Here is a 25,178-nt window from a genome sequence, read left to right as displayed (position 1 = left end):
AAATGCTGGTAAGAGACAAATACCCACCAGAATATTTAAGTGTCCCAGAATTAATGGAGTCAACTTGATAAAACAGCTGTGAGATTAAAGAGAACTACTATCCCCACTTCACTAGTAGGAAATTGAGAGGGAGAGTTTGCATATAGCTAAGGCACATTTAATTTTTTCATTTAGTTTTGAGACATAACTAGATTATTTTGATTTAGGGACAATGGGCTCTCTCTCCAAACAGCTGACAAAAACCTTAACTAAGCCATTAGTATTTATGGTTGTTGCTGAAGGGGATGATCCTGCTCTCTATCCTGTCCCACGCACTCCTGGTGCTTTTCTTGTGTTGGATCTAGGAGTTGTGCCGCTGGATCTGCACGCTGAGCCAGCAGCTGCTGCTGTGCCATTGCAAGATGTGATCCAAGGGGAAGGAGGGGAATGCACAGGCAGGAATGGACAGAGCAGAGGGAGATGGACTGTTTTGTGACAACCTGCACTCATGTTAGGTGTATTAGTGTGAAATCACGCCCGGAAAACTTCGACTCCTATAAGCAGATCTTCTGTATTGTCACTAGTTGAACCCCTTACTGCAAGCCAGAGGTATTGCCTGGCAACAAAATGGAATGTTTAGAGCAGAGCACCTGCTTTGGCAGAGGTACAGGAATGCAAGCAGATTGCCACCACTTCTCTATCCAGCTCTCTGGATGGTGAGGCAGAGAGACAAGATACTTTGTGGGATCACAGAAATATGTAACAGATTATGCATCCCATACAAATGCATCCATCTCACAGATTACACATAAAAGAAAAAAAAAAAGAAAGAAAAAAAGGACTAACTGCATAAATGGAAATCCCGTCAGCATAGCATTGTGAGGCAGTCCTCCATGTCCATTCAGATCTGGTAAAATCTGAGTCAGCTGAAATACTGTGATCAGTTTTGAGCATTTAAAAATGCAACTTGTTTGGAAAGACTCCAGAGGGAAAGTGATACAAACAATCAGAGCCCCAGTAAACACAGTTTGTTACTCTAGAATAGCTATAGAAAGGCATAACAAATTTCAGATATGTAAGAAGTATCTATAAAAAGGAAGGGAATAACCTGTTCTCCAGCACAATGACACAAAGGCTGGATTTAAGTTACAGCAAAAGAGACATCAGGGTTAAACTACACGTAGTCCCTTTGTAATAGTAAGAATAGGAAAGCACTTGAACAGATCGCTTAAGGAAGATGTAGAACTTCTGTATTTGAAAGGTTTTAAGCATATATGGAACAAATATTAGCATGTGAACCCCAAATTACTTGGCTTAAAAAAACCCAAATAATTTGATGACCGCTGAGTCTGGTTTCTAGGACTTCTGTATTCTTTCTTCTACAGTTTACAATATTAATCATCAGTTCTTACGAAGTGAGAATTGTATCTGTGGCATTCTGTCTGTTCCTCAAATTCAGGCCATTGACAAACTATTATTTGTCTTCTAATTCAATTTCATCAAGTGTCAAATTTTACAGTTTCTCCAAATCACTAAAGTACTACTTCTAGGACTCGCTATCTCATGTGTAGATCAAAGTTAAGTACTCTTTGTGCCTTTCTGCCTCTGGCACTTCAGCGTGTGGAAATGTCTACTCTGAGAAAACTCTTCTGTTCTTCAGCCTAACCCTCTGAGGTGCCCCCCACAGGCACCCTGCTCCCCTCTCCCTCCCTGTCAGGGTTTCATTCTTCTTCAGGGTTCTTAAGACAAGCATATGTCTGAGCTCTTGACTACATAAGACCACTTGCTGCCTCTGCTTTTACTTCCTCTCCTTGTTATGTGAATTTTTGTACTGAAAACAATGGTACCCCTGCAATTTTGGGGAGCTCTGTCCCCGTTAAAATTTATACATCTGTTATATATCTATACATCTATTTATAAATCTATACAACTTTCTGACTTTTTCCTCATAATTTCCACACAGTGGATTGTCTTTATAAAAGTCAATCTCCAGACAGGTTCTTGCCTTTTGTGTTTAAGCGTGGTATTAGACAGACCTATATACACAAAGACCGTAAACAAAGACATACCAATTTTCCAACGGGATCTTTACGATTACATTGCTACAGCAGCAATCCTATGCCATGACCCCCACTAAGCCCTCCACATCGTGCTGCCCTCTCGGCCGCAAGCGAAAAGAGTAGACTCTAGGCTGTAGGGGGGAAAGAAAAGAACAAAAATGATGTTCCTCGGTTTCCCCTGCGAGGAAGGGAAGAAAAGTAAGTGACCCCGACGTGATTCGAACACGCAGCCTTCTGATCTGGAGTCAGACGCGCTACCGTTGCGCCACGAGGTCCTGCTGGGCAGCGGCCGTCTGAGAGTTAGAAGTGGCCCATTCCGGGCCGTCGGCCGCGCGACCCCCGGGGCTCGAGGAGCGGGGCGGGTGAGGCGAGTTCGGGCCGCCGCGGGGGTGCGGTTGCCGCACCTGATCGGCCAGGTCCTCTCCCGCTCCGGCCCTTCTCCTCCGCCACTATTTCGCTTCCCGCTTTCCCGACCAAGTGCGTTACATGTCCCCACCCACATCCCCGATACCGGCCCCCAGCAGCAAAAGCCTCCCGCCCCCGCCCCCGCCCCCTGGTGGTGCCGAGCTCGCCTCCCGCGCCGTTGCCGCCGTACGCAGGCTCGCGGGCCCCTCCTCCCGCTCCCTGGAGGTCGTTCCTGTCGTTCCTCTGCCGAAAGCCCTTCGTTCCTACCTCTCACCGCCGCGGAGTGTTTGTGTGGATTTGTATAAAGGCTCTCCCACAGAAGACCTATCCAAGGCAATTCCTCGTTAGTATAGTGGTGAGTATCCCCGCCTGTCACGCGGGAGACCGGGGTTCGATTCCCCGACGGGGAGGCCAAGAGATAATTTTTTCCCCCTCCGGCCGCGGGGGGGCGCAGAGGCGGCGCCAGCGCGCGGAGCACTTTTCGCGCGGAGTTGAACGGCCGAGCCGAGCGCGGCAACAAAAAACGCCCGCGCGAGCTAGCGCGGCCCTCCCCGTCGGGGAATCGAACCCCGGTCTCCCGCGTGACAGGCGGGGATACTCACCACTATACTAACGAGGAGCCGCGGGCCGCAGCGGCCCCCGCGCCGCCGCTCCCTGCGGGGGAGGGGCTGGCCCTGCTCTGCCCGCGTCCGGGCTCGTGTTTTCCTGAATCCTGCGGGACCTGGCGTGGGCGGGGAGAGGCGTGGTGCTCTCACCGCAACCTTTGGCTGCCCTCCCGCCCCACCGCCCGCGAACCTGCGGGGGCGGAACCCTGGAAACGGCAGTGCAAGGGAGCTGCCGGACTGGAGGCGGGGCGGGGGGATCGGAGCCGCACCAGGGGCTCGGGTGTCTTTGCGTTTCTAGTTTTGCATCTCGTTCACGCGGAGTTTCTTTTTACGGGAACCTGAGAAGCCCTGGAGTCAGCAGTCCTTGAGGTGAAAGGACCCGAGCACCTGCTTCTTACCTACCTAAAAAAGGAACGAGGGAAATGGAAACCAGCTACTTTGAGATTTGAGAGTAAAAGGCAGGACAGACTGACCATCTGTCTTGATGCTGACCCGGTCAGCAGAAACATGGTTGTAAGTTTGTATGGCAGTGACATTAGACAGGAAACTATATTTAATTTGCTGGCTTCTTAGATGAAGAATTAACACCACATAATAAACAAGTGCTTGGAACAAATGGTGTTCTCTTTTGATGGGCTCCACTACTGCTAATATTTCTTTGGATACAAGGCCCCCAGCTTAGCTTTTTCAGGTAATCATAGCTAAAGACCAAACAGCTACCGATACGTAGACTTCCAAATGTAAGTGTCCTGTAAACAAAGCATTTCTGAGAATTGGCCTTCTAATTTAAATGTTTGAATATGAACATGTGTTTCTCAGTGCATGCAACAGATTCAACTTTTGCCCTGACAAGTGAAAAATACAACAGCAGTCTCATAATAATTTCATTACTTTAGATGTAGTGTAATGAGATGTATTGGAGGGCTGTGGTCAGGTGATAGGCTTTAAACCTCCAAGAGCAGGATCAAAATCGGTGTTGCCAGGCAGGTCTACGCTTACTGTACATACTCAAATTTTATTTAAAAGATGTGAATGGTTCATTTGAAGCTGGGAGACTTTCTGGTAGATCAAACATTTTATGTTTGAATTTTATAGGACCACTCACACTTAGTTTAGATCTTTTTGCCAGTCACTTCTCAATTGCTTCTCTTCATTAATCCCTGTGGTTGGGGAGCTGAGCTGTGACCCCTTGTGTAAGTTGTGGCACTTGCTGCAGCCAGACCCCTTACTGCTGCTCTTTGCCTCAGGCTCCTGCACGGATGTCTTCTTGGGCTGTCCTCTCTTGGAACAGGACTTGCAAATTTTTGGCATCTGCTAAGCACTTCCATAATACCAGAGCCGGGCTTACAGCGAGGCATTTTATTGTCTTCTTAATTTTGTCTGTGAGGGCCAAAGCAGATCTTGGCTGGGTGTTCTGGACCTGCTGGAGACCTGGGGAAAGCCTATGGTGTGACAGGCTCTTGAAGCACCATTTTCAATAGCTCAGTAGATTGGCCTTGAGGTTATCAGTTGCTCCCTTCAATTTGATGTCATCCACCTCTGTCACCTGGTGATGCCTATTTGCCTTGACAAGTAACATATATTATTACTGACATGTTGAGGTTCAGCACAGCTGATGTCATCATGGCAATATGACCTGTGATGGAGCCTTCTGTAGCTGCAGAATTTATTCTTCTAAATCAATGTAAAAACACAAACCTTAGATGAGAAGTGAAGCCCTTCTCTAGGTGTGGTCTTTAGGATGCCCCAGTCCCAAACAGCTGCTGCAAATTGAATATACTTGATCCTGATTAATCCTCATAGCTATTTTGTATGCTCTTATTCCTGCCCATTCACACATATCCAACGCTTCATCTACTATTTGTGTTTTCTTTTTAATTTTCCTTTATTTTCCTTTTAATTTTTGTCTGTACCCGCACCCTGTAAAGTTCACAGCACAGGATTTAATGAGCTTTTCAGTAAGAATGTATGAGTTATCAAATGACATATTAAGTTACAGGACTTCTTTCTGTGTAGTTTTTGGCCTTATACCATTTCTGTCCAGTGTAATGGATTTGTCATACAGTCTGTATGACTCAGTGATCTCTTTCTGTGGTAATGTATTTTGATCAAGCTAAAATGAAGTTTTAGAAGTTATTAGAAAAATCAATTTACATCACTTAAGGGAATGAGCGATCAGACATCCTGTGTGAATTAACAGCTGAAGAGCTGAAGAAATTTAAGGTAAAGAGGACTGTGACATTGTACGTCAGTGCCTGGTGGATTAGTGGGAGGAGGAACTTAAGGGGCTTTCCCCTGTTAGGGAAAAAGGAAAGTTCTAGGGTCAAATGTGAAAAAAAATCGAATATTCTAATATACAGCTGCAATATAACATTCAGGACTGACTGTCACGTCATATCAGTTCTAGGAGTAAACAAATGTTATTCAAAAAAAAAAGGAATCATGAACCTAATAAAGCTAAATGGAGTGTAGAAGCAGCAAAAACATGGGATAGTAAAACCCACAGAAAGTAACACAGGAAAAAAACACCATTGTCTGAAGTTAGGTAACCCAAACAAAGTTGTCATGAGATAATGGCATACATAAAGAAATTAATTCTACTCTAAACAGCATGGGGAGATATTTAAAGGTATTGGTTTTACAAAACTATAAATGCAATATGCATATGCAATGAATTTAACTTAGAAAGCCAGTCATCACACTTCTGTGCATTCCAGTGCTTGCTCAGTACAGACATGGACAAGTGCAGGCCAAATAATTGCAATGGGGAAACAGAAGATCAAAATCAACGATGAGAATTGGGAGCAGGTGCTATTGAAACTAAAATCTCTATGCTTGCCTAAGGTACAAAATCAAAAATATACAAAAGACCCTGCAGAGGACGGGGGAAAAGAAGCATGCTGCCACTTCAGAATGCAATAATGCCCCAGACCTTGAATAGTGCTTGCTGTTCTCTAAGTTGGACAGGTTGCACTGCTGCAGTACTGAAAAATCAGTGGGTAAAAAAAGAGTCAGTGTACTGAGGAAAGAATGAATAGAAATCAGTTTGGGTTTTATCTAGTAGGGATACTGACCTCACCTTGAAAACACGGTCAGAATGTGTAGGAGAAGTGAAGAAGGAAATTTACGTGTTTTGCTGCTTTTGTGAAGGTTTTGAGAAATTTTAGTATGATGGAAAGATGTGCATCACTGAAAAATGTATTAATGAGTCAAAAAACTCAGTTTAGAAAACACTGTAGCTGAGAGACAAAGCAGCATTGTGAGCAGATACCGAAACATTCTAGTACATCCTCAAGGTACATTTTGCCTGTAAAAGCATTTAACATTAAGTAGAAAGCAAACCAAATGAATGTTTGGAATCTTTTAAATGACGTATGAGCTTATATGAAGAATATATGTATATGTCTATTTATATGAACTATATATATATATATATGAAGAATATATATGTCTGCTAGCAATCTTACTTTAAGAGTTCAATTAGAGAAGACCTTCAGAGCTTGAAGAATGTTTTGAAAATAAATGAAGAGATGAATATTAAAAAACCCAGAAGTGCTAAGAATAGTCTCAGCAAAAGACAAAGTTGACAACTCATTTATTTTAACTACCAAACACTGGATCAAAGCTACCAGCACTCTATAATTTGTTGTAGTGCTGGCTTCGCTGTGCATTTCTGGTCCTCCAATTGTCACCATTTGCTACTTCACTGTGTTGTGGATGTGGAACAGAAGAATAGCTCCCTTTCTAGGCAAAACTATGGCTTCGTGGGGTAATAGTTTCCTCCCTTCTCCCTTTCTTATGATGCAAGGACCATATGGCATGGAAACCACATTATTTTCCTTACTTAGGGGTATATTCCAATGATTGCAGTAATCCATGTGCATAGGGAAACCTGGAGAAACCTGAAGTGGTCCTCATAACTAGCAAAAACTCATAAGGCTTAAATCTCATTTCAATAGTTGATTTTTATCCTTGCCATGTGCTGTACTATTACTTCTATTCCTAACTTCTCCACTTGGCAGTTTTTTTGTCTTCCTTTTCACTATTCTTCCTCCCCTCACCCCACTTTTTTTTTTTTTGTTTGTTTCACTATTTTCTTTAGAAAAAATAGGATGCCCCATGACTTGGAAGTCATGGGAGTGCAAAAGAGCGATCTGAAGGCTGGAAGAAACTGCTGGTCCTGTTAAGTCATACCAGTCCTGGGACTGGCTTCTTTGGCTATTGACGCAATTTTCGGTGGGTGAACAAGTAGTAGAAGGGAAGTGGATAGATTTTTCAATAAAAATAAAATAAAACATTAAAAAGCCCTTACAGAAATTAATTGCCATTTCCAATGTTATTCATGATAGAGAAAAGCAAATGTGCACATTCACCAGAGATTTCTCAGGATGTGATGGATGGTTAACCATCTTGCTCAGTTGTGAAACTCTGACACTTAAAGATGCAGAAATTAATCAAATTGCACTTTAAATCTGAAACAAGAGATGAATATTTAAAGTCAGTTGAATAGCCAAAACAACAAATGAGGAACTGTTGGGAATTATGTGCTTAGAGCACAGCTAATTGAAGTAAGAGCTTAACACTACTATGTATCTGGAATATGTTGCTCAACAATCACCAAATTACTCTTAGTTCTAGCAAAATCAAAGAAATAGCATTAAGAGGAAAGGTATCAGATGCATTGCTAGGTGGAGTCACAAGACATTTTACAGCTTTCTCACAGCTAATAGGGATGGAAGATGGTGATCTACAACCAGCTCCCCTGGTTTGGAGATGTCAGTTTTAAGAGACGAGAAAAAGGCTGAGGAATTCTTGTGGGGCAAAATATGAAGGAAGACATTGTCAAGGTGAAAATAAACAATAAAAATAATAATAAAACAATAATTAATTTAGTGCAATGCCATGCAGAATGATGCATCTATTCCTAGGGAAAAAATACAAGCAAGGTTGTTTTTCATTTACGTTATTGTTCCTGAATATGAGTAATTTTGAATGTGAGGATTTTTGCCTCAGGAGGCACAAATGCCATGCTTCGGAACAATAGTCTTTATTTCTTTGCTGTTTGCCATTTTGCAGGATAATGATCTTTCCCTACGTGTTTGTTTTTGTTGTTTTTTTTTTTTTTTAACTTAGAATTTCAAGTTTGCAATTGCACTGGCACCCTCTGGTGGCATTCTGAAGTGCTCTATTTACAGTTCAGTAAAATTAGATTTGCATTTGCTTTGGTAGAGGAAACGTGAAGTTACTATTTTATAGAATTGTTATATTAAAATAGGAGAAACAAAGAAACAAAGAATAATATATCATAACTCCAATTCAGCTTACACAAAACGAGCTCATAAAATGAAATTCTAGCAATCTGGGTCAAAATGTCTGGAGAAAACATCTTTCATTTCCCCTCCCTCACAGTCTCTTAACTGAATCCGTGGACAGCATTTTGCTAGTATGGGTTTGGAAAGGAAAGGAGTTACAAAAATGTCCTAACTATGGGACTGGCCTGTTTCACTTGGCAGCAAATATCAATCAGTCTCTTACAGAAAGTGTTCCTAGGAGTATTTCCGTTTTGAAATTAAGACACTTGGCAGCTGTTGCTACTTGCATCCTGAGAGTTCTTGCCAGAGCTGAACCAGATGTGCAGTCTATTTGTCCATTTGTTAATAATGAATATAGAAAAGAGTAAAGAAAAGATAAAGAGGAGCAGGAAATGCGGAAATAGTTAGACTATTTCCCCCGTTTATGCATGTGGGAAGGACTCACATTTTTTGGGATTTTGCAAAAAATGAAACTAAGCCTTTCACCTAGAGTTGGGTAACTGTGCAGCTGCCCTTCCTCAGTGTAGCAAGACTGACTGAGAGGAGAAAAATTATTAAGATTGCATTATCACTCTGTCCCAGTCCCCTGTCTCTGCAGTGTAAGTCCTTATTACTGAACATGGTGAGTTTCCCAAATGAATGTATGTTCCTGCCCCTTCTTTTCCTTAAGAGCAACTGAGCGTTCAAGAAATATTTCCTGGAGTATAAGGGGAGTACTTTTTTGTCAGTTTGACTCTGCTGTATAAACATTCTTAGGTTGACACATTGGCATACTTTTAAGTATAGCTCTTTAGAAGCTTTGAAAAAAAAGAAGACAGGGAAGTCAAGTTTTTCTGTAGATTAACCTGCTCATATTGGAAGAAATTGCGTAGGCTCTTCGTTTACATGGATGACGAGGCCACAGTCTTTTTTGACATAGTTTAAGTAAAGTAAAAAGGGAAATACTGAAGATATTTTTAGAACCATTGTTCTCTAAGGGGCATGAAGACTAAGCTATTTGAAAGGACTTCAGTGCTATATACCAACAATATTTTGCTCTTTTGACAAAATTCATCTGAAGATATCAAATTTTTTGCTCAGTCCGACATTGGCAAAATCCCCATCCTACCTACTCTTCTGTTTAAAGAAAAGAATGTAAACAAACTCATTAGATAACATTTTTTCATGAACTTATTGGTCTAATGACTCTGAAATTTTAGCTTTTCAGAATTATTTCAGATGGTTATTTCAGGGTTTCACAAAAACTTCACAACCAACAGTACTATGAATAAGAGCTGTACATCTGACTAGTGTTTTTATATATATATATATATACACATATATGTATATATACTCATAATTTGTCTACCACAGAATGATTCTATGATTCATTTACGGTTATATTTAAACATAATAGCTTGGCATTCGTCAGGCCTATTTGCACAATTCTGCACACCTGAAAGTTCTTGGAACATCTCTTTAACCTGTAAGACACGCACCACCAGATGAGCAATATATTGTATGTGCCAGCATGTTACTCTAAAATATTTAATTTGAACTTTAGTATTGTTAAATCTGGTTTCTTATGTGGAAGTCCTGTATTATTCAGCAAGTTCTTTACCTGAAATTTCCACAATGTGTGTTTGCTTTACATCTACAAACCCCACTAGTTTTGGATAATGCCTTTTCACTTTTAAAATGAATTGAACAAGTTACCAATTTTTAAATAAAGCTAGCTTCTGAGCCAAGAAAGTATATTAGAAATTTCAGCCATGTTTAAGAAGCAAAAATGATTGCAACTGTGCATTAAGAATGGAAAGTCATTTATAACATATGATTAAAAGCTAACTTGATTTTTTACGGCTAAGCACTGTCAAGAGCAATATGTGCTGATGAGAGAACCTGACTGTTACTACATTCCTAGGTTAGGTGCATGTTAAGGAGACCTGTACAGTGCAAGAAAAGGGATAAAGAATGACTATAATATTTAGAAGCCAGAAAGTGTGTTTAAATTGCTTAGGTATACAAAATTATGAAATTGGAGGCAAAAAGAGCTAAAATAGGTCAAATTTTCAGCCACTGTTTGTAAAGCAGCTCTGCTTCCTATAAAGACTTAAAACGTAAACTCCTAATGATTTAAAATTTACTTCTAACAAATAATTACATTAGTATTTTTCATAGTAGTTAGTTACTACTAATAAATACACCCCCCTCCCCATTAAATAAATAGGGATTAATTCATTTAGAATTTATGTTTTCCTGAAGGCATTTTTTTAAAATAAAGGAGAGAAAGCAAACACTTTGTATAGGGGCTCAATTCCAATACCATGCTGAATCCAAGCTTTTTAATTTTTGTTCTGTATTAGTCTGGGTTATATTAAGGATAATTTTAGGATAATTGGCAAGCATGAAGGCAAGCACAAAGGTATTTAACTCTTAGGGGTGTGTCAATCCTTAAACCCAGAATCACTTTTAGTGTCCATCATCTGGTACAACTCCCTAGAACATTTCAAAATTTAAGGGATGCAACTTTGTGAGACTATTTAGATCAGTCTAGGAATCTGACCAGAAGATGTATATTTGGGGCAGAAGTTGTATCAGAAGATAGATCAATGGATTAATCAATCAATCTTCTGGTCATCACTCTTACTCAGAAAAAAGTCCTTCTTATGCATAGGAGAGAGTTCCTAAAGTTTGACTGTCTTATTGAGTAGCATTATGTTTGCATTCGATGAAAGGTTAAAATACAGAACGCTGCAGGAGGTTTTTGTGGTTCTTTTAGGTAAATGAATTGTGGACACACTATTACAACATTCATTCTTATCATATATCACCTTCTATAACTGCAGTGTAGCAATCTGTTTTCCCTGTATTTGGAAGTGAAAGATCAACTGTACTTTCAAGAATGGGCACTACAGGGCCCACAATATTCCTGTTCCCTTAACAAGAGACATGCTTGTGTGTAAAGTTTAGACCTAGATCTGAGTTTGCCACAATTTAGGGAGGAACAGAAGAGCACTGCAGTTCTGCAAACCGGATGCAGAACTTCAGCTGAGATATTTGGGAGAAGGATGTTGTGGATAGATACGTATCTCAGATTCTAATACCTTTGTGTTTCAGGATGCATTCAGAATTTGGGTGTTGCCTTGTGCTAGTTCCATATTTAAACTTCCTCTGTGGTAAAACAATTATTTCATTTCAGATTTTGTTGAGTGAAATAAAAAGAATTCATGGCTGTTGAAAAGACAAAGTAATGAAAGCTGTAGAGAGGAAAATATACACAGAACTCATGGAAAGAGGATATGAAATTTGGAAGGCTGCAACTACAGTTTCTGCAGCCCATAAACCATATTTCCTTCTAGTGTTCAAATGATACAGCCAAGAAACAGTTGTTGTGCAGTGTGCTCTCTCCCTTTGCCAGGTCGCTTTCTGAAAGGGAAGACAGCATGAAGTTATGCATGAAGAATGACAGTTTCATGGCTAGTCCTGAGTGGCTGGATATGGTACAAAGAAAGGATGAGGGTGTGTGATGGTATCAGGGCAGTCCAACAACAGGAGGTGTAACATGCACACTGTCGAAAGGTCAGAGATCTCAGCAGGTGCTTGTGCCTACATTCATCTTCTCTGTGCATCCACGTAATGTTGATGCCAAAATTGTGATCGCTTATCTCCTAGCTCACAGCTGCAATACCTAATGAGAACGCTGTGAACACTTCCACCTTATATAGTAAGTTGTACTGGTTTTGCATGGGGTACAGTTAATATTCTTCATAGTAGCTGGTATGGGTCAGTGTTTTGGATTTGTGCTAAAAACAGTGTTGAACATGTGGGGATGTTTTTGTTACTGCTGAGCAGCGCTTGTGCAGCATCAAAGCCTTTTCTGCTTCTTACGCTGCCCCACCAGCAAGGAGGCTGGGGGTGCACAAGGAGCTGGGAGGGGACAGCTGGTACAGCTGACCTCCCTGACCGAAGGGATATTCCATACCATATGCTACCATGTTTACATATAAAGCTGGGTAAAGAATAAGGAAGTGGGGGATGTTTGAAGTAATGGTGTTTGTCTTCCCAAGTAATCCTTGTGCGTAATGAAGCCCTGCCCTCCTGGAGAGGGCTGAATATCTGCCTGCCCATGGAAAGCAGTGAATGAATTCCTTGTTTTGCTTTGCTTTTGTGTGTGGCTTTTGCTCTACCTATTAAATTGTTTTTATCTCAACCCATGAGTTTTCTCACTTTTACTCTTCCAATTCTGTCCCCCATCCCACTGTGAGGGATTGAGTGAACAGCTGCATGGTGCTTAGTTGCTGGCTGTGGTTAAACCACAACACAGTAGAGAGATAGAGGCAACATTTCAGTGTGAGGCTAGCAGGGTGTTATTTTGGGCTGCCTGCAGTGTCTGAAGTCAGAAGGGATAAAGACAAGCTTGTTTGACAAGGAAACTGTTATTGCTGCTTGTTTCATATCTCCCTCCTTGTCCCAAGAATTTAGTTTCTAAAGTTTTTCCTTATTTCACAACACAAAAATATTATCTACCTTGACCCTTTTTTTTTCCATTGAGTTGTCTACAGAAAGATTGTCATACACAAAAGCCGTAATTTATATTCTTGTTATATTATTACAAAAGAGATGGTTACACTGGGAATGAAGAGTGTTTTATATTGAAATACCTTTCATTAGGTAATTTAATTGATGCATTTTGTGTTACCACAAGGCAACTTTCAAGAAAAGGGAAGCTTAATATACTATATATAAACACCTTCCAAGCCTGTGTGGTAATTGCTCATCATTATGTCTGAAGCAGTGGTCTTTTGGCAGAAACTTAATGACTGTTATTCCATTGGGCAAGCTAAAGCTCTGTTATTCACTTAGAAAGTTATTGTCTTAATTCTTTGTGCCTGGATGATCACAGGGAATGTTATTAATAATAGATTGGAAATGAAAGAGAAGAGGGTCTATTCATCAGAGACTTTATCCGAAGGACATACGAACTCTAGCTGACTGGACTGATTGTTTTTATGCAAGTGATTGTGGCATTTGTACAGCAGATGCCTAATAGCAGCCACTGAAGAGCCACTGAACTGCATTGTTCTCAGAAAGATGGTAAGCATCTTACCATCTTTGCAAATTACAAAAATACATTTTCATAGATGAGACTGCTTTTCATAGATGAGACTGCTTTCAAGGGACTAAAGATGTCATATGACTTAATTTCCTTACATGACTAATGCAAATGCAGATAAATGGCAAGAAAAAGTTTGTAGCAGAAGGTAGCATGAGAAGAAAGACACTAAAGGGTCTTGGAAGTATTTGTATTATGAAGAGTTCTTCTATCATGCATCTGGCTATGGTTCCTAGATTTGTCTGAAGGGGAGACATTTTTTGTCATATTTTGAAGTGCTTTAAAATAGTTAACCTTTTATATACCCACTGTTTGCTTTTCTACAGCTTATTGTGGGAAAGGATGTTTTTGTTGTTTTGCAAACAGCATAATTTTCTCCTAACACAGCCATTTATGATAAACTCAGAGGAGGAGTACCTCCTAGAGGAGGAGGGGTTTGGAGAAGGCATGAGTCACACAGCTGGTGTGCTGCAAGAAAAGCCCATTTATAACATTTCTTTAAGCAGTCCCGTAAACCAGTTCTTATTTTCCTGGAGGCCCAATGTGTTAAATTATGTTAGTGTGGCTCAGGATACAGAAGGTGGTATGTAACGGAGAGCTCAGGGATGCAAACACGTGATGGGGCATGTGTCGGCTATATTGGTCATTTTACAGGGGAAGAGCTGAGATGCTGCATTTGCATGTCAGGGCCTAATTTCAACGCAGGGACAAGAGCTGCAGTGCAATACTGTTGCATCTTTTTCTTTCCAAGACCCCAGTTCCTGTGGAGCTCACCAAGGAACTGCATTTACTTACATATGGGCCAAACGTGAGAGAGGTTGTAGCACTGTATGGACAGTGAAATTCAGGCACTAAGGTAAGATCTACCAAATAAGCAAACCTCACAGTAATATTTAACAGTTCTATAGTTCAATTTTTAGAGTCTTTATTTTTAAGGGCTCCTCATGTTACTAACTTGCACAGAGTGCATCCACCCCTGGGATTGAACTTAGTTTTGTGAAAGCAGCAGCTAGAAAGAGAACTGTAAAGCAGTATTTGCTAACACCAAAGCAGAGCAGTGTGGTGGGACTGAGATCAGCAGTGTTGGATTTATAGCAGCATATGGCCTGAGCAGCAGTTGACTTTGCACTTGGACGTGGTCATGGAGAATTAAGATGAAGAGATGGCAGTAAATACATTTTACTGCCATTCATGGTATTTGCAGGGGCTGAGTGTACATATGCTTGCATTCAATCTGAAACTTCCATTAAATGTGAAATTTGTATCCAAAGACTTGATTGCAGAAGAACAGGACTCAATCATTCAATCAGATGGATTGTGGATTCCAAGTAAAACCATACCTGCAGTATAGATCATCAGCTCTATTTGACTGGATATAAATATATAGATAATACAGATAAGCTGTCTTTGAGTCCCTGCTCCACAAGGACAGGTGGCTTCCTGGGGCTGGGGTGCTGGGGTCTCTCCATAGGGGTTGAGGATGTGGCAGGACAGGGAGCAGGGCAGCTGATGGGCACCGGGGCAGCCTCAGCCACATGCACTGGGCACTGTCTGTGGGGATGGGCCAAGGCTGTGCTGGTCTGTCAGCCACTGGATGTGGGATCAGTCCTGGTGAGGAGCTCTGGGTCAGACACAGCCCTGGGATGGTATGTCAGGTCCTCTCTGTGGCACTGTCTTTCAGGAAGTGCCTGCACTGGCTACCTTGGCCTTGAGCCCCATTGCCAGATCCCTGGTTGGGAGGGAGGGTGCACTCAGGATCCTTAGAAATATATTCAGTAAAGGCACTACAAAATAAGTGGGGAAACAGAGAGTTGGTGGGAAACACAGAGTTTATCACAGGATTTATAATAATTGTCATTTAGGGGCCATACCCTACATTAGGGTCATGAAGATTGTTGTGTGAGAGCTGCAGAGCAGTGAAGAAAGATTTTCAGCAGGGCCATTGTCTAACACAAGGTAAAGACATGTTTCCAGGTCATGAACTTGTATCTCTAACTCCTCCCTCCCTCTCTGCAGCTAAGACATCTGCAATGGAGAGTGTTAGCCCTGTTTAACCCACGGAAGGAGGAAACACCAAGACTGAAAAGAAACAGCATCATTATGTCTGCTGAAACTAGCACAGGGTTAGTCAACAGCTAATAGTGGGCAAAAAGTTCAGAGAAACCACGGATGTCAGGAGAAGAGTCTGGCAGACACAGCTAGTCAAACGATCCAGCCATTCTGCTTGGGTGAATAGTGCTGGATCTGAATGATAATGTGGTTTTCTGATGTAGATTCCTGGTCTTCAAATATAAGTGATGATATTGTCTTTATAGGAGACATAAAGATTAAGAGAGGAGTGATTTAAGAACATCATGGTAAGCTTCAATTATTTCTAAGCAGCAATATTGCAGAATATTAACGTGATACAGAGACTGAGAAGACCTGAGGTCTGAGTGTCAGCAGTCAAAGATGTGAATGAAATGCACTCACCTTGTCATTAAATATGAATTTCTCCATCAGGTGATAACAGAGTTTTTCTGCCAACTTGATTTCAGACCAAGAGAAAGGCTTATATTGTCTGAAAATGTCTCATTTTTTTCCAGCTATATGGATTGCAAAAATAAAAGATGTTTCCTCTCATTACAAACCACGATGACTTGAGGCTTCATAAGAAATATTTCATGACTGAAATATTGGTTATGTACATTTTGTGAAACTTATTCTGTTGCCAGCCATTGATTTTTAATTATATTGCTACAGTAGTTCTGAAATTAAAGCATTAGGGAGACAGTTCTCTGCAAATATGAATTTCAGCTACCCAAATCCTCTGCATCATCTTCCTGACATACTTAGGAGAGGTAAAGCTGATGATTAATGAGAAGAAAATGGTACATAGACCAGAGTATTGACAAAAATCATTGACAAATGGCCTCTAGTCAGAGCTTCTGAGGGTACATGACAAAGCTGAAGTGTATACAATGATGAAAGTGTTTACTATATTGAAATAACTGAAGTGATCAGAAAATGCAGTCTTGCTTTTTTTCCACAAGAACAATGAGCTCAGTTTTTTCTCAAGAGATTTTACTGATTTCTTGAGACAAAGCAGTTCTTGGTGCAGAACTCTTCCTACTTACAATGCTATAAATCTGCAGAAAAACATAGAAAAGTATATCAATCCCCAGAAAAAACAGCTGCATCATCCTACTGTCCCCTTGTACATTTAGCCCTTAGTAATCACAAACTTGATAATTAGGTATTAGCCAAGTCTAAAATCTTCTTTCAGTCCCATGGCTTTTCTTCTCACCTTTTCCCAGCAGTATCTTTCCCTACTCATTTCCTGCCACGTCCTCAGATTACATTTCTAGAGTTGTAGAGGGGACAGACTACATCTCTTATCAAGTTTGCAGATCACATCAGATCGAGGGGGCTGTTCAATTCTCTTGAGTGCTGGGCTGCTGCTGACAGGTGGGAGGGATGGACCAACAGGAACTTTATGAAACTCAACAAGGACAAGAGCAAAGTCCTACACTTGGGAAGTGTATTGCCAGTACTACTGGCAATGATACAAGCTGGGGACTGACAGGCTGTAAAGAGCTCTGTGCAGAAGGACCTGAATCTACTGGCAGTCAGAAATTTGAACATGAGCCATTGGTATGCCCTAGCACAGCAGAGAAAGCATTCTGAGCTGTATTAACAGCAGCACAGCTTGTAGACTGAAGAAAGCATTTATCTTCTTCCACTAGCATTTGTTAGAAAACAAAAGACAGTGATAAAATCAAGCAAGTTCAGCAAAATGTCAGCATAGCAGTCAGGCTGGAGGACCTGCCCTGTGAGTGGAACCTGAAGTAAAGAGCCTTGTTCAGCCTGGAGAAGAGATGGCTTCAGGGAACTTAAGTGCAGTCTTCCCATACCTACAAGGAAGTGATTGAGGAGGTGGAGCCAGGATCTTCATGGCAGTGGGTGGTGGGAAGCCAGGAGACAATGGATATCAATTGAAACGAGGGAAGTTCAGACTGGATGTAAGAAAAGCCATTTTCCCCATGAAGACAGCCAAAAGGTGGGATAGGAGCCCAGAGAGTCTGTGCAATCTTCCTTCAAGGTTCACAACATCTGCCTGAATAAACCCTTGAGCAACATGGTCTGATCTCATAGCTGACCCTTATTTGGTCATGATATTTGACTAGAGAAGGTCCCTTCCAACCTGCATTATCCTCTGACCCTATGAAATTATTTCTGAAAACGTTCTTCTCCCCTCCTTTGGTGACTTGAAGAGGATTTAAGGAGGAGGAGAAGAAAAGTATGACATAGGAAGAAACTAATGCTTTATTTCAGTTAATTACATTAAAATCTTATATTTAGGAAAAGGGAGGTGAAAGTGGCAGAAACATTAGGAAAAGAGAGCATGGGGCAAAGTGTTTTGGAACAGAGTCTGTAAACACTCATGTGAGCAAGGACTGATAGACAGCCCTGATTAGTGTACAAATGTAATGGGATTTCATGCTCTACGAGATCAAAATAGCAAAGTGTCCCATTACGGCAATTATCTATCAACTGGTGAAAGCACAACAGATGAAGTTGCTAAAATACTTCTGTGTTCATTAGCCTCATTATGTGGCAAATGTGTTATAAGGCACTACATGCTGATGCTTTACCTGACAAACAGAAAATGTTAAAAGAAATGATAAAAAGACAAATTATATGGAAGCCAATCCATGTCCCGCCATCACAAATCCAGCTACATGTTCAGCCTACAAATATTGGTGAGTCTGTGGTCATCATCCAAAATCCTTTCATCTGATCCAAGTTATGAGGGGTTTGAGGTCAGGCAACATCTTGCTTGAAACGTGATGAATCAATAATATTCTACTCAGAGCCAAGACTGAACCATTTTGTATTTTAACTTAGGGAAACAGATAGCTCTTCATTTGGCCTTGAGAAATATAGGAAGGCAAATAAATGATCAAGTATTATCCAGCATTCTTCGGGGTAAAGCTACTTGTAATCAAGATTTGCAAAATGAGAGACCCAAGTTCAACTTGGATTGAACTAAACTGTAGCTTTTTAACATGAAAACATAATAATTTCACCTATATACATATGGGTTCCTGCCTTCTATCATAAATATGTCTTAAGGTTTTTCATTTAACTATTTTACATATATTATGTTTTTAATATAACATTTTATTAAAGTAATTACTTTTTGTTCTGCTCAGAAAAAATCCTTTAGCTCATCAGGTACCAGGAGATTCAGACATGTTTTAAGAATTTCACCATTCCTCTGTGTGGCTGAGTCAGGAGTTTAATATTCACTCAAGTGTCCGGGGAAAACAGAAGGTGTGTATAGATCTTTACCAATACAAAATACATTCCCTCCATCATGGTACTAGTTAACAAGCTATAGGGAGGAAGGACTGTTCCCCAGATCTTTCTCAAATCCTTCCAAGCAACTCCTTCCAAAGCTTTAAATAGTCCTTCAGCACTTACATTCATAAGATCTAAGAGTTCTAATTATAACCAGTTCTTCAACACCAACATAGATGATGAGGAGGACAAAATGAGATCTTAGTGTGTTCCTTCTGTTTTTTATTAACCTTTTTTTATTAACCTAGAGTGAATGTCAGAGAGACAACTGGCTTCTATTGATTGCATATGCCACCACAGGATACTATCATACTCAGGATACAAGAAAAAAATTATATAACCAGCTGATTTGTATAACTGATTTGATCTAAATTTGGTGCTCATTTCTAGTTTAAGGCCTTAGAACACAGATATACATGCCCAAACTCTTTGGAGTTATTACATTTATCTCAAGATTCAAGCTGTATGTAATGCTGGTGCTCAGGAAAGTAGCTCCTCAGTAGCTGGAGAGGAATAAAAATACAACAGGATAAAAGAGCATAATAACAGGAAAAAAATGAAGATATAAAAAGGAATGGGTTGTTTTTGAGGTTAGTGGTATGGGGCTCTGTCGCTAAACCCGGGTTTCCTGGAGGAAGAGAAAAATAGGGTAAACAAAAGTATCTAAGTAAGAAGCATGCCAATTAAATTTTAATATGATTTGGGCAAGAAACCAGCAATGATTAATAACAATCTAATTAAACTTGAGTGTATTAACTGTCAGGAACAAAGATATGTAAGCGGGGAGTTCTTAAATAACCAGCATGTATATTTGCTGTTAACCGTGTATTTCCTCCAAGGAGAATTTCAAAATATGACACCATAATTTCAACAGTCTTCCCACTTTCTGGACCAGATTTTCTTCCCTTTTTTTGCATCTCTGCGTGCTTTAATAGCTTCAAAAATGTTGCAGAGGGATAGTAAACTTGTTTGGTAGTTAACACTTGCAGATAGTAGAGATTTGCAATCCGGGAGAAAGAAAAACAAATTTCTGAATAGAACAGTAACAGAGATCAAAGTATGTTTTGGGGCAAGCTGTACTTTATGACTGCAGCAGGTGCAGCAAGCCATGTAGCTTTGCTGTGCAATGAGGATAAGGTAGGCTACTGTGCACCGTCTTAAAGGGCCTTGGCATACGAGTGTCACCTAAGCAGCATATACTGCTTTGCTGTAGCTCGCAGTAATTAGAAGAAGATAGTCTTCTGACAGCCTTGAGGATAATGGGGACCAGAGAGGCTTATCAAATGTCTTGTAGTTTTTTTGTTTTTTTTTTTTTTTTAATAAACGATGTCACCAAAATGACTACTGCAGCCTTTAGACCAGCACAGCTCCTCCGAGTAGGCTGAACTACAGGATGGAACTGAGAATTTCTCCTTCTGTCCTTTACCTAGTGTTCAGCTGAGAAATTGTTCATTTGTGAGTACTAACACTGGCTTAACCTCCCAGACTTCTCATGATTCATATCCTCTGCCCAGAATGTCCAAATGTGACTTTAGAGCCTTGAGCAACTCATGAGCTGTTGAAGTTGCTCTGCTGTTTCTGTGTCACGTGATGAGTTATGGAGTAGCAGAGGCACTGAGTCTGGGCAGCGATCTGAACCCTCAGCCACTGGAGCAATGTAGTGGAACAGACAGTTCTGTGCCACAGAAGGATTCAGCTGTCCATTTAACCCAGCCTCAACTGGGAGAAGGAGGTGGTGGGACCTTGTGGATCTAGTGTAACCACCTGTCTGTGGACCAGTGCTGATGTCCCCTCTCTTCAGATGTGATGTTGCTCTTTGCAACATGGAGGTTTTGATATACTGCTTGTAGGCTCTGAAAGATTATGTACATTGGATAATGTATGTAATAGATGTCACATATGATTAAGGAAACCTCATACAATATTGCCAAATTAAATTTTAATTGCATTTATTAAGAAATTAAAATCATTTTAAAATTTTGAATTATTAGGATACGCTTTGTAGAGTAGACCTTTTCATATTATCCAAAGAGAAAATGCCAGTACTTAGACATGTAGCCAATGAGTTGTGCAACTGCAGTTATGGGATCAGAGCAGTTGACAGAAGCATTTCATAGTTTTTAAATCTATGTTCAAACCACTGCCCTAGCAGCACTCCCTCTATGTTCACAGTCATAGGACCATATATGCCTAATCTACACTTTTGAGTCATTATGAAGCCAGTGCATTTTCACATACTTTCAGCATTGCTGTATGTTAGAGCCAAGGACTGGAGTGCCTTTGACTGTGCTCCCTCTTCTGTGCAGGGCTGCATAAAACCAAGGGGAATCAGGGTCAGATATTCAGCTGCTTTTGATACATTTTCCCTACCCTAAATTCATGATGTTAAGAATATAATCCACATGGTGGCTGGGTGGCATGAACTTTAAATCTTCCAGGTGCTACCTTTACTTTTTTTAAGACAAATAGCTTGTCACTGTTTGCCATAGAAAGATATAAAAAGAAACCATTTTAGTTGAAATAGGAGAGGAAGATAGCTATGAATTTTAGAGTTCACTTTTAGGCGTCAATATAGTGTGATAAAAACACCTAGAATGTAATTTGTGAAGTGAACCCAAGGGGAAGCACATTCTTTGTAAAAAGACATAACATTGCTCTAGCTTTTTACTCAGAACAGATTGCAAAATGGTTTTAATGTGACTGTAACAGGTTCTTTGCCATTAGCAGACACATGCAGAGTACAAATACCTCAGTCTAGGACATAATTAACAGGAACAGAAAATAACATGACCAAAAGCTGGTCCTTCTCCACTGTATTGTGTCATCCCTTCTGGGAGTCATAGCATGTACTATGAACCAGTATTAAGCTAGGGTTTAATCTCAAGCCTCAGGCTCTTCCAGCTTCTGCGTTGCCCTCTAAGTCATCCTTTCTTCTTAGCAGAGCTTGGTTGGGTATTAAGGAGATGTTTATATCTAAGCTTCAAAGTCAGTACTTGCAGATACAATTATCTGATCTACAGCTCTCAAAGCTAAAGTTAGATGTTTATTTTTAGGTAGAACTATTTTTCATCTGAAAGTGCTGATCTATCAAAGTTGAAGTGTTTTGTGGGAAGATGTTTTAGCAAAAATTGAATAGAACAACTGTCTGCTGAGAGGGCATGAAGAGAATCTGCCAGTTTGACTGAGCAAGGGGCAGTGGCAAGTTGAGAGCACACAGCTCTGGAGCCAGGCATGTGGCTCCTTGCAAACTTGTCTTCTGCTCTCAGTTTTTACAAATGCCACCTGAGGACTGCCAGGAGCCAGCAATGGGGAAATCCTCAGTGTTCAGTCCTGAGGTGCCCAGCCACCCCAGACATTAGTCTAGCAAGACTTGGGGAACGTGAAGGAAATTTTTGGAAAGGTAAAAAACCAAACAGATCTGGACTTTTGAAAACTGATTTTGAATTTTTTTGCTGTGACAATTTGAGTTTTTAGTCTGAAAGAGAAGAGGCTTTTCTATATTCTCTCAGCAGAAGAATTCCTGTCTCTAGACAATAATATCTGCAAATGTATGTATAGAGCATTATCTTCCCATTTCCTGAGCTGTCTCCACAGGGCTTGTTAAACCCTACCTGTTTCCAACATGAGAATAGATGTTATGAGAAATGCAGCAGCAGTCACCAAGGGAAAATGCTGACAGCAGCATGGTATGAACAAACCAAATAGAAATCCCACATTGCAGTTACACAACTTTATGAAAGGAGTCTAAGAAAGCATGCATTAGTAAAAGCAAGGAACTTTGGGGTACATACTTGCTTTCTCCATCTCTGGGTTGCTGCATTTAAGACTTGTAGTTTCACCTTGTTGTATTATCTTTGGAAGAAGCACAGAGCACCTGGTTTATTCCTCTGAACAGTGACTCTAAAGATCTAGGGTCAGAAGCTGTGAAATAACTACTCTCAAGTCCCTGAACGAGCTTGCTATTGAACTGTCTCCTTTGTTCATACCCAGGGAGAGTGTGCACCTCTCTGATTTGCTTGGCAGCTGAACCACAACCTCCTACTATTCAACATATTCTGAAACTAAAAGCATTGATTTGAATACTGTTTTATAGTGAGTAGTTATATAAGAGAAAAGAGTCACTCACAAACGCAACCTAAATAGTTGTCTACACAATTGGACTAGTATAATTACACTGCTAAGATAATACTTATATAACTTACCCAGGATGAGTGTCTTTTTTTTTTTCCTCTGAAGCTCTGTATCTCTTTAAAAGAGACATTTTGATGTAAGTCTTGGCTAGTCTCCAGCAGTGTGTTTACTAGGACTTGAAACTTTCAGTATTTAGGTACTCTGAGCAGTAAAGAATGAAAATTTGATTGATACAGGATGCATCTTTTCAGACTTGGCCTTTTGTCTCTACAAGCACTTTCTACAGTGTTCAGAGCAGTCTACTGTTTTGGTGTCTGTATTCAAGATACGTCAGGACCTGGCCTCAGCTTATCTAAAACATCCTATACAGTCCCAGGAGGAAGACAGCAGCGGGTAATCTCAGGAGAGGAGCAACAATTATCAAAAGGGGGATGCTCGTTTTCTTGTGGGCATTTGTCATTGGTTTATTCTAACCTCATATTGCTTTCCCAGTCATCACACAGTCATCCTGAAAAGTCTGCTGTGACTACAAACCAATTCCTTGAAGTATGCTGGGAAATAACATAAGAATTTTCATTCTTGATTGGCCAAAATATGCTGGTTTATACAGTGGGAAATTGGGAAGGAACGTGAGAAAAGTGCATGTGAAGAATTATAGCTCCCAGTACATGCTCCTGGCTTCTGATATGAAGTTTATGAACGTCTAAAGACAGAGTGATATTAGCATTTAAAATGAGCGGTATTCCTATCTAGAAGCCTTTTTGGAGAAGTGGAAGAGTATATAGGAGTTCTTCACTTTTGATCTAGTATAGTATGGCCAGTCTTCACGGACGAAGATTTGGGAAAGGTCATTAACCCTTCGAGCCTGCGCAGTGGATTTTTTAGGTGAGACACAGCGTGCGCTGAACTGAGCCCACCCTTTAATCCTGAGGTTCATCTGCCGGGGCCGAGCAAGCTTGGACAGTGGCAGTGAGGTCCTCAGGATGTAGGTTTTCTTAGAGTGACCTTCTCTTAGATGGATTGCCTTACAAGGCTGATGAGCTCCATCTGCCCGGGGGAGTTTCCCTGACCGGGATCCAAACCCGGGTCGCAGCGGTGAGAGTGCTGCATCCTAACCACTAGACCCCCAGGGCTCCCCACTTTTGATCTAGATTTTGTTTTTCTCATAGGGCACAAAATTTCCATAGTCTCTGTCAGTCTATGAGGTTCTTCTCTCAACCAGGATTTTAGAAAGTACTTATTCAGGAAATATCTTACGGTCCTTAAGGGTTAATTATATGTGGAATTTAATACTGGCATACTAGGAACTGGAATGAACCACTTTTAAGTCTAAAAGTGAATTTTATAATTTTATAAATTTTATAACTTCCCCTTCCATCTTTCTAGTAATTAAATGGTTCATTTTCATATTGCCCAAAATACTCTTACATCTCTGTAAGTGTTGTTACTGATGGGCTTTTACATCTCAAATAGTCTGAGTTGTATTCAAAGTTTAGTTAAATTTGGGATAATTAAACCAGATGTTTCTTCATTTTCCTCAATAGTGAAAGATATTTGACTCTCAAATTATAAGACATTTGGACATATTTTACTATTTTAATATCACATATATTCCCTTTTCTATCCTTGAATGCAAATAACTTTTTAAAAGAAAGACAACCTTGTGAATATTGTGAGAGCTAAGTAGAATGTAGTGGCATTTCCACAGCTGTGGGAAAATCATCTGGAGAGATTAGGCAGGACTACCTTTTTTTTTTGTTTGAATGCATAGAATTGATCAGTTCACAGTCAGTGGAGGTCACTCATTTTGGGCTTGGGCTCTCTGAACCATATCCAAAAACAACTGATGTGCTTTCCTCCACCTACTTGTATCTGCCTGCAGGGACAGAAAAGTCTGGTTGCTGAGTACAGAGGCCAAGCAGTGTTAACTTAAAACTAGAATTTAAAACAGATGGTGTCCCATGCTGACACTGACCTCTCATTGCTTCTCTTGTCACCCCTGTGCTCTGGCTGTGATATGACCACATATCCAGAACAGCTGCATTTCTTTGTTTTGTTTTGTACCCCCTGCCTGGCACATGTTGCCCCTGGTTTTACACAAGGGCATCGTGGAGGAATGGGAAGGGAGATGGCGCCTGCCATCACCATCAAAATCTGGGAATTAACAGAAATCAGAGTCAATAATACGATAAACATTTTGCCAAATACGCTATTTTCTCTCTACCTGTTTATTATTTTTAGTATAAAG

General features: G+C 40.5%; 1 protein-coding gene, 2 long non-coding RNA genes and 3 other non-coding genes across 6 annotated transcripts in view; 2 read left to right on the top strand and 4 right to left on the bottom strand.

The window, feature by feature from the left end:
• TMPO (thymopoietin) overlaps positions 1 to 948 on the bottom strand; it is a 28,910-nt gene extending 27,962 nt beyond the window's left edge. Inside the window, exon 1 of the mRNA XM_017804391.1 lies at positions 826 to 948. Within this exon, the coding sequence (XP_017659880.1) occupies positions 826 to 933 (108 nt within the window). The 5' untranslated portion in view covers positions 934 to 948. The remainder of the gene's footprint in view (positions 1 to 825) is intronic.
• Positions 949 to 2,033: 1,085 nt separating this feature from the next.
• Positions 2,034 to 2,897, bottom strand: LOC108492257. Its single transcript, XR_001873056.1, has 2 exons — positions 2,712 to 2,897; positions 2,034 to 2,170 (listed from the first exon to the last, which is right to left on the bottom strand). It is a non-coding gene; the product is annotated as an uncharacterized LOC108492257 (long non-coding RNA).
• TRNAW-CCA lies at positions 2,243 to 2,314 on the bottom strand. Its single transcript has one exon. It is a non-coding gene; the product is annotated as a tRNA-Trp (tRNA).
• LOC108492258 lies at positions 2,620 to 3,665 on the top strand. Its single transcript, XR_001873057.1, has 2 exons — positions 2,620 to 2,799; positions 3,396 to 3,665. It is a non-coding gene; the product is annotated as an uncharacterized LOC108492258 (long non-coding RNA).
• Positions 2,783 to 2,854, top strand: TRNAD-GUC. The gene has a single exon. It is a non-coding gene; the product is annotated as a tRNA-Asp (tRNA).
• TRNAD-GUC lies at positions 2,992 to 3,063 on the bottom strand. The gene has a single exon. It is a non-coding gene; the product is annotated as a tRNA-Asp (tRNA).
• Positions 3,666 to 25,178: the final 21,513 nt, after the last annotated feature.

The sequence above is a fragment of the Lepidothrix coronata genome, unplaced genomic scaffold, assembly GCF_001604755.1.
Source record: "Lepidothrix coronata isolate B3197 unplaced genomic scaffold, Lepidothrix_coronata-1.0 Scaffold9, whole genome shotgun sequence".
In the NCBI taxonomy this organism is placed as follows: Eukaryota; Metazoa; Chordata; class Aves; order Passeriformes; family Pipridae; genus Lepidothrix; species Lepidothrix coronata.
This window is presented reverse-complemented; position numbering and strand designations above follow the sequence as displayed.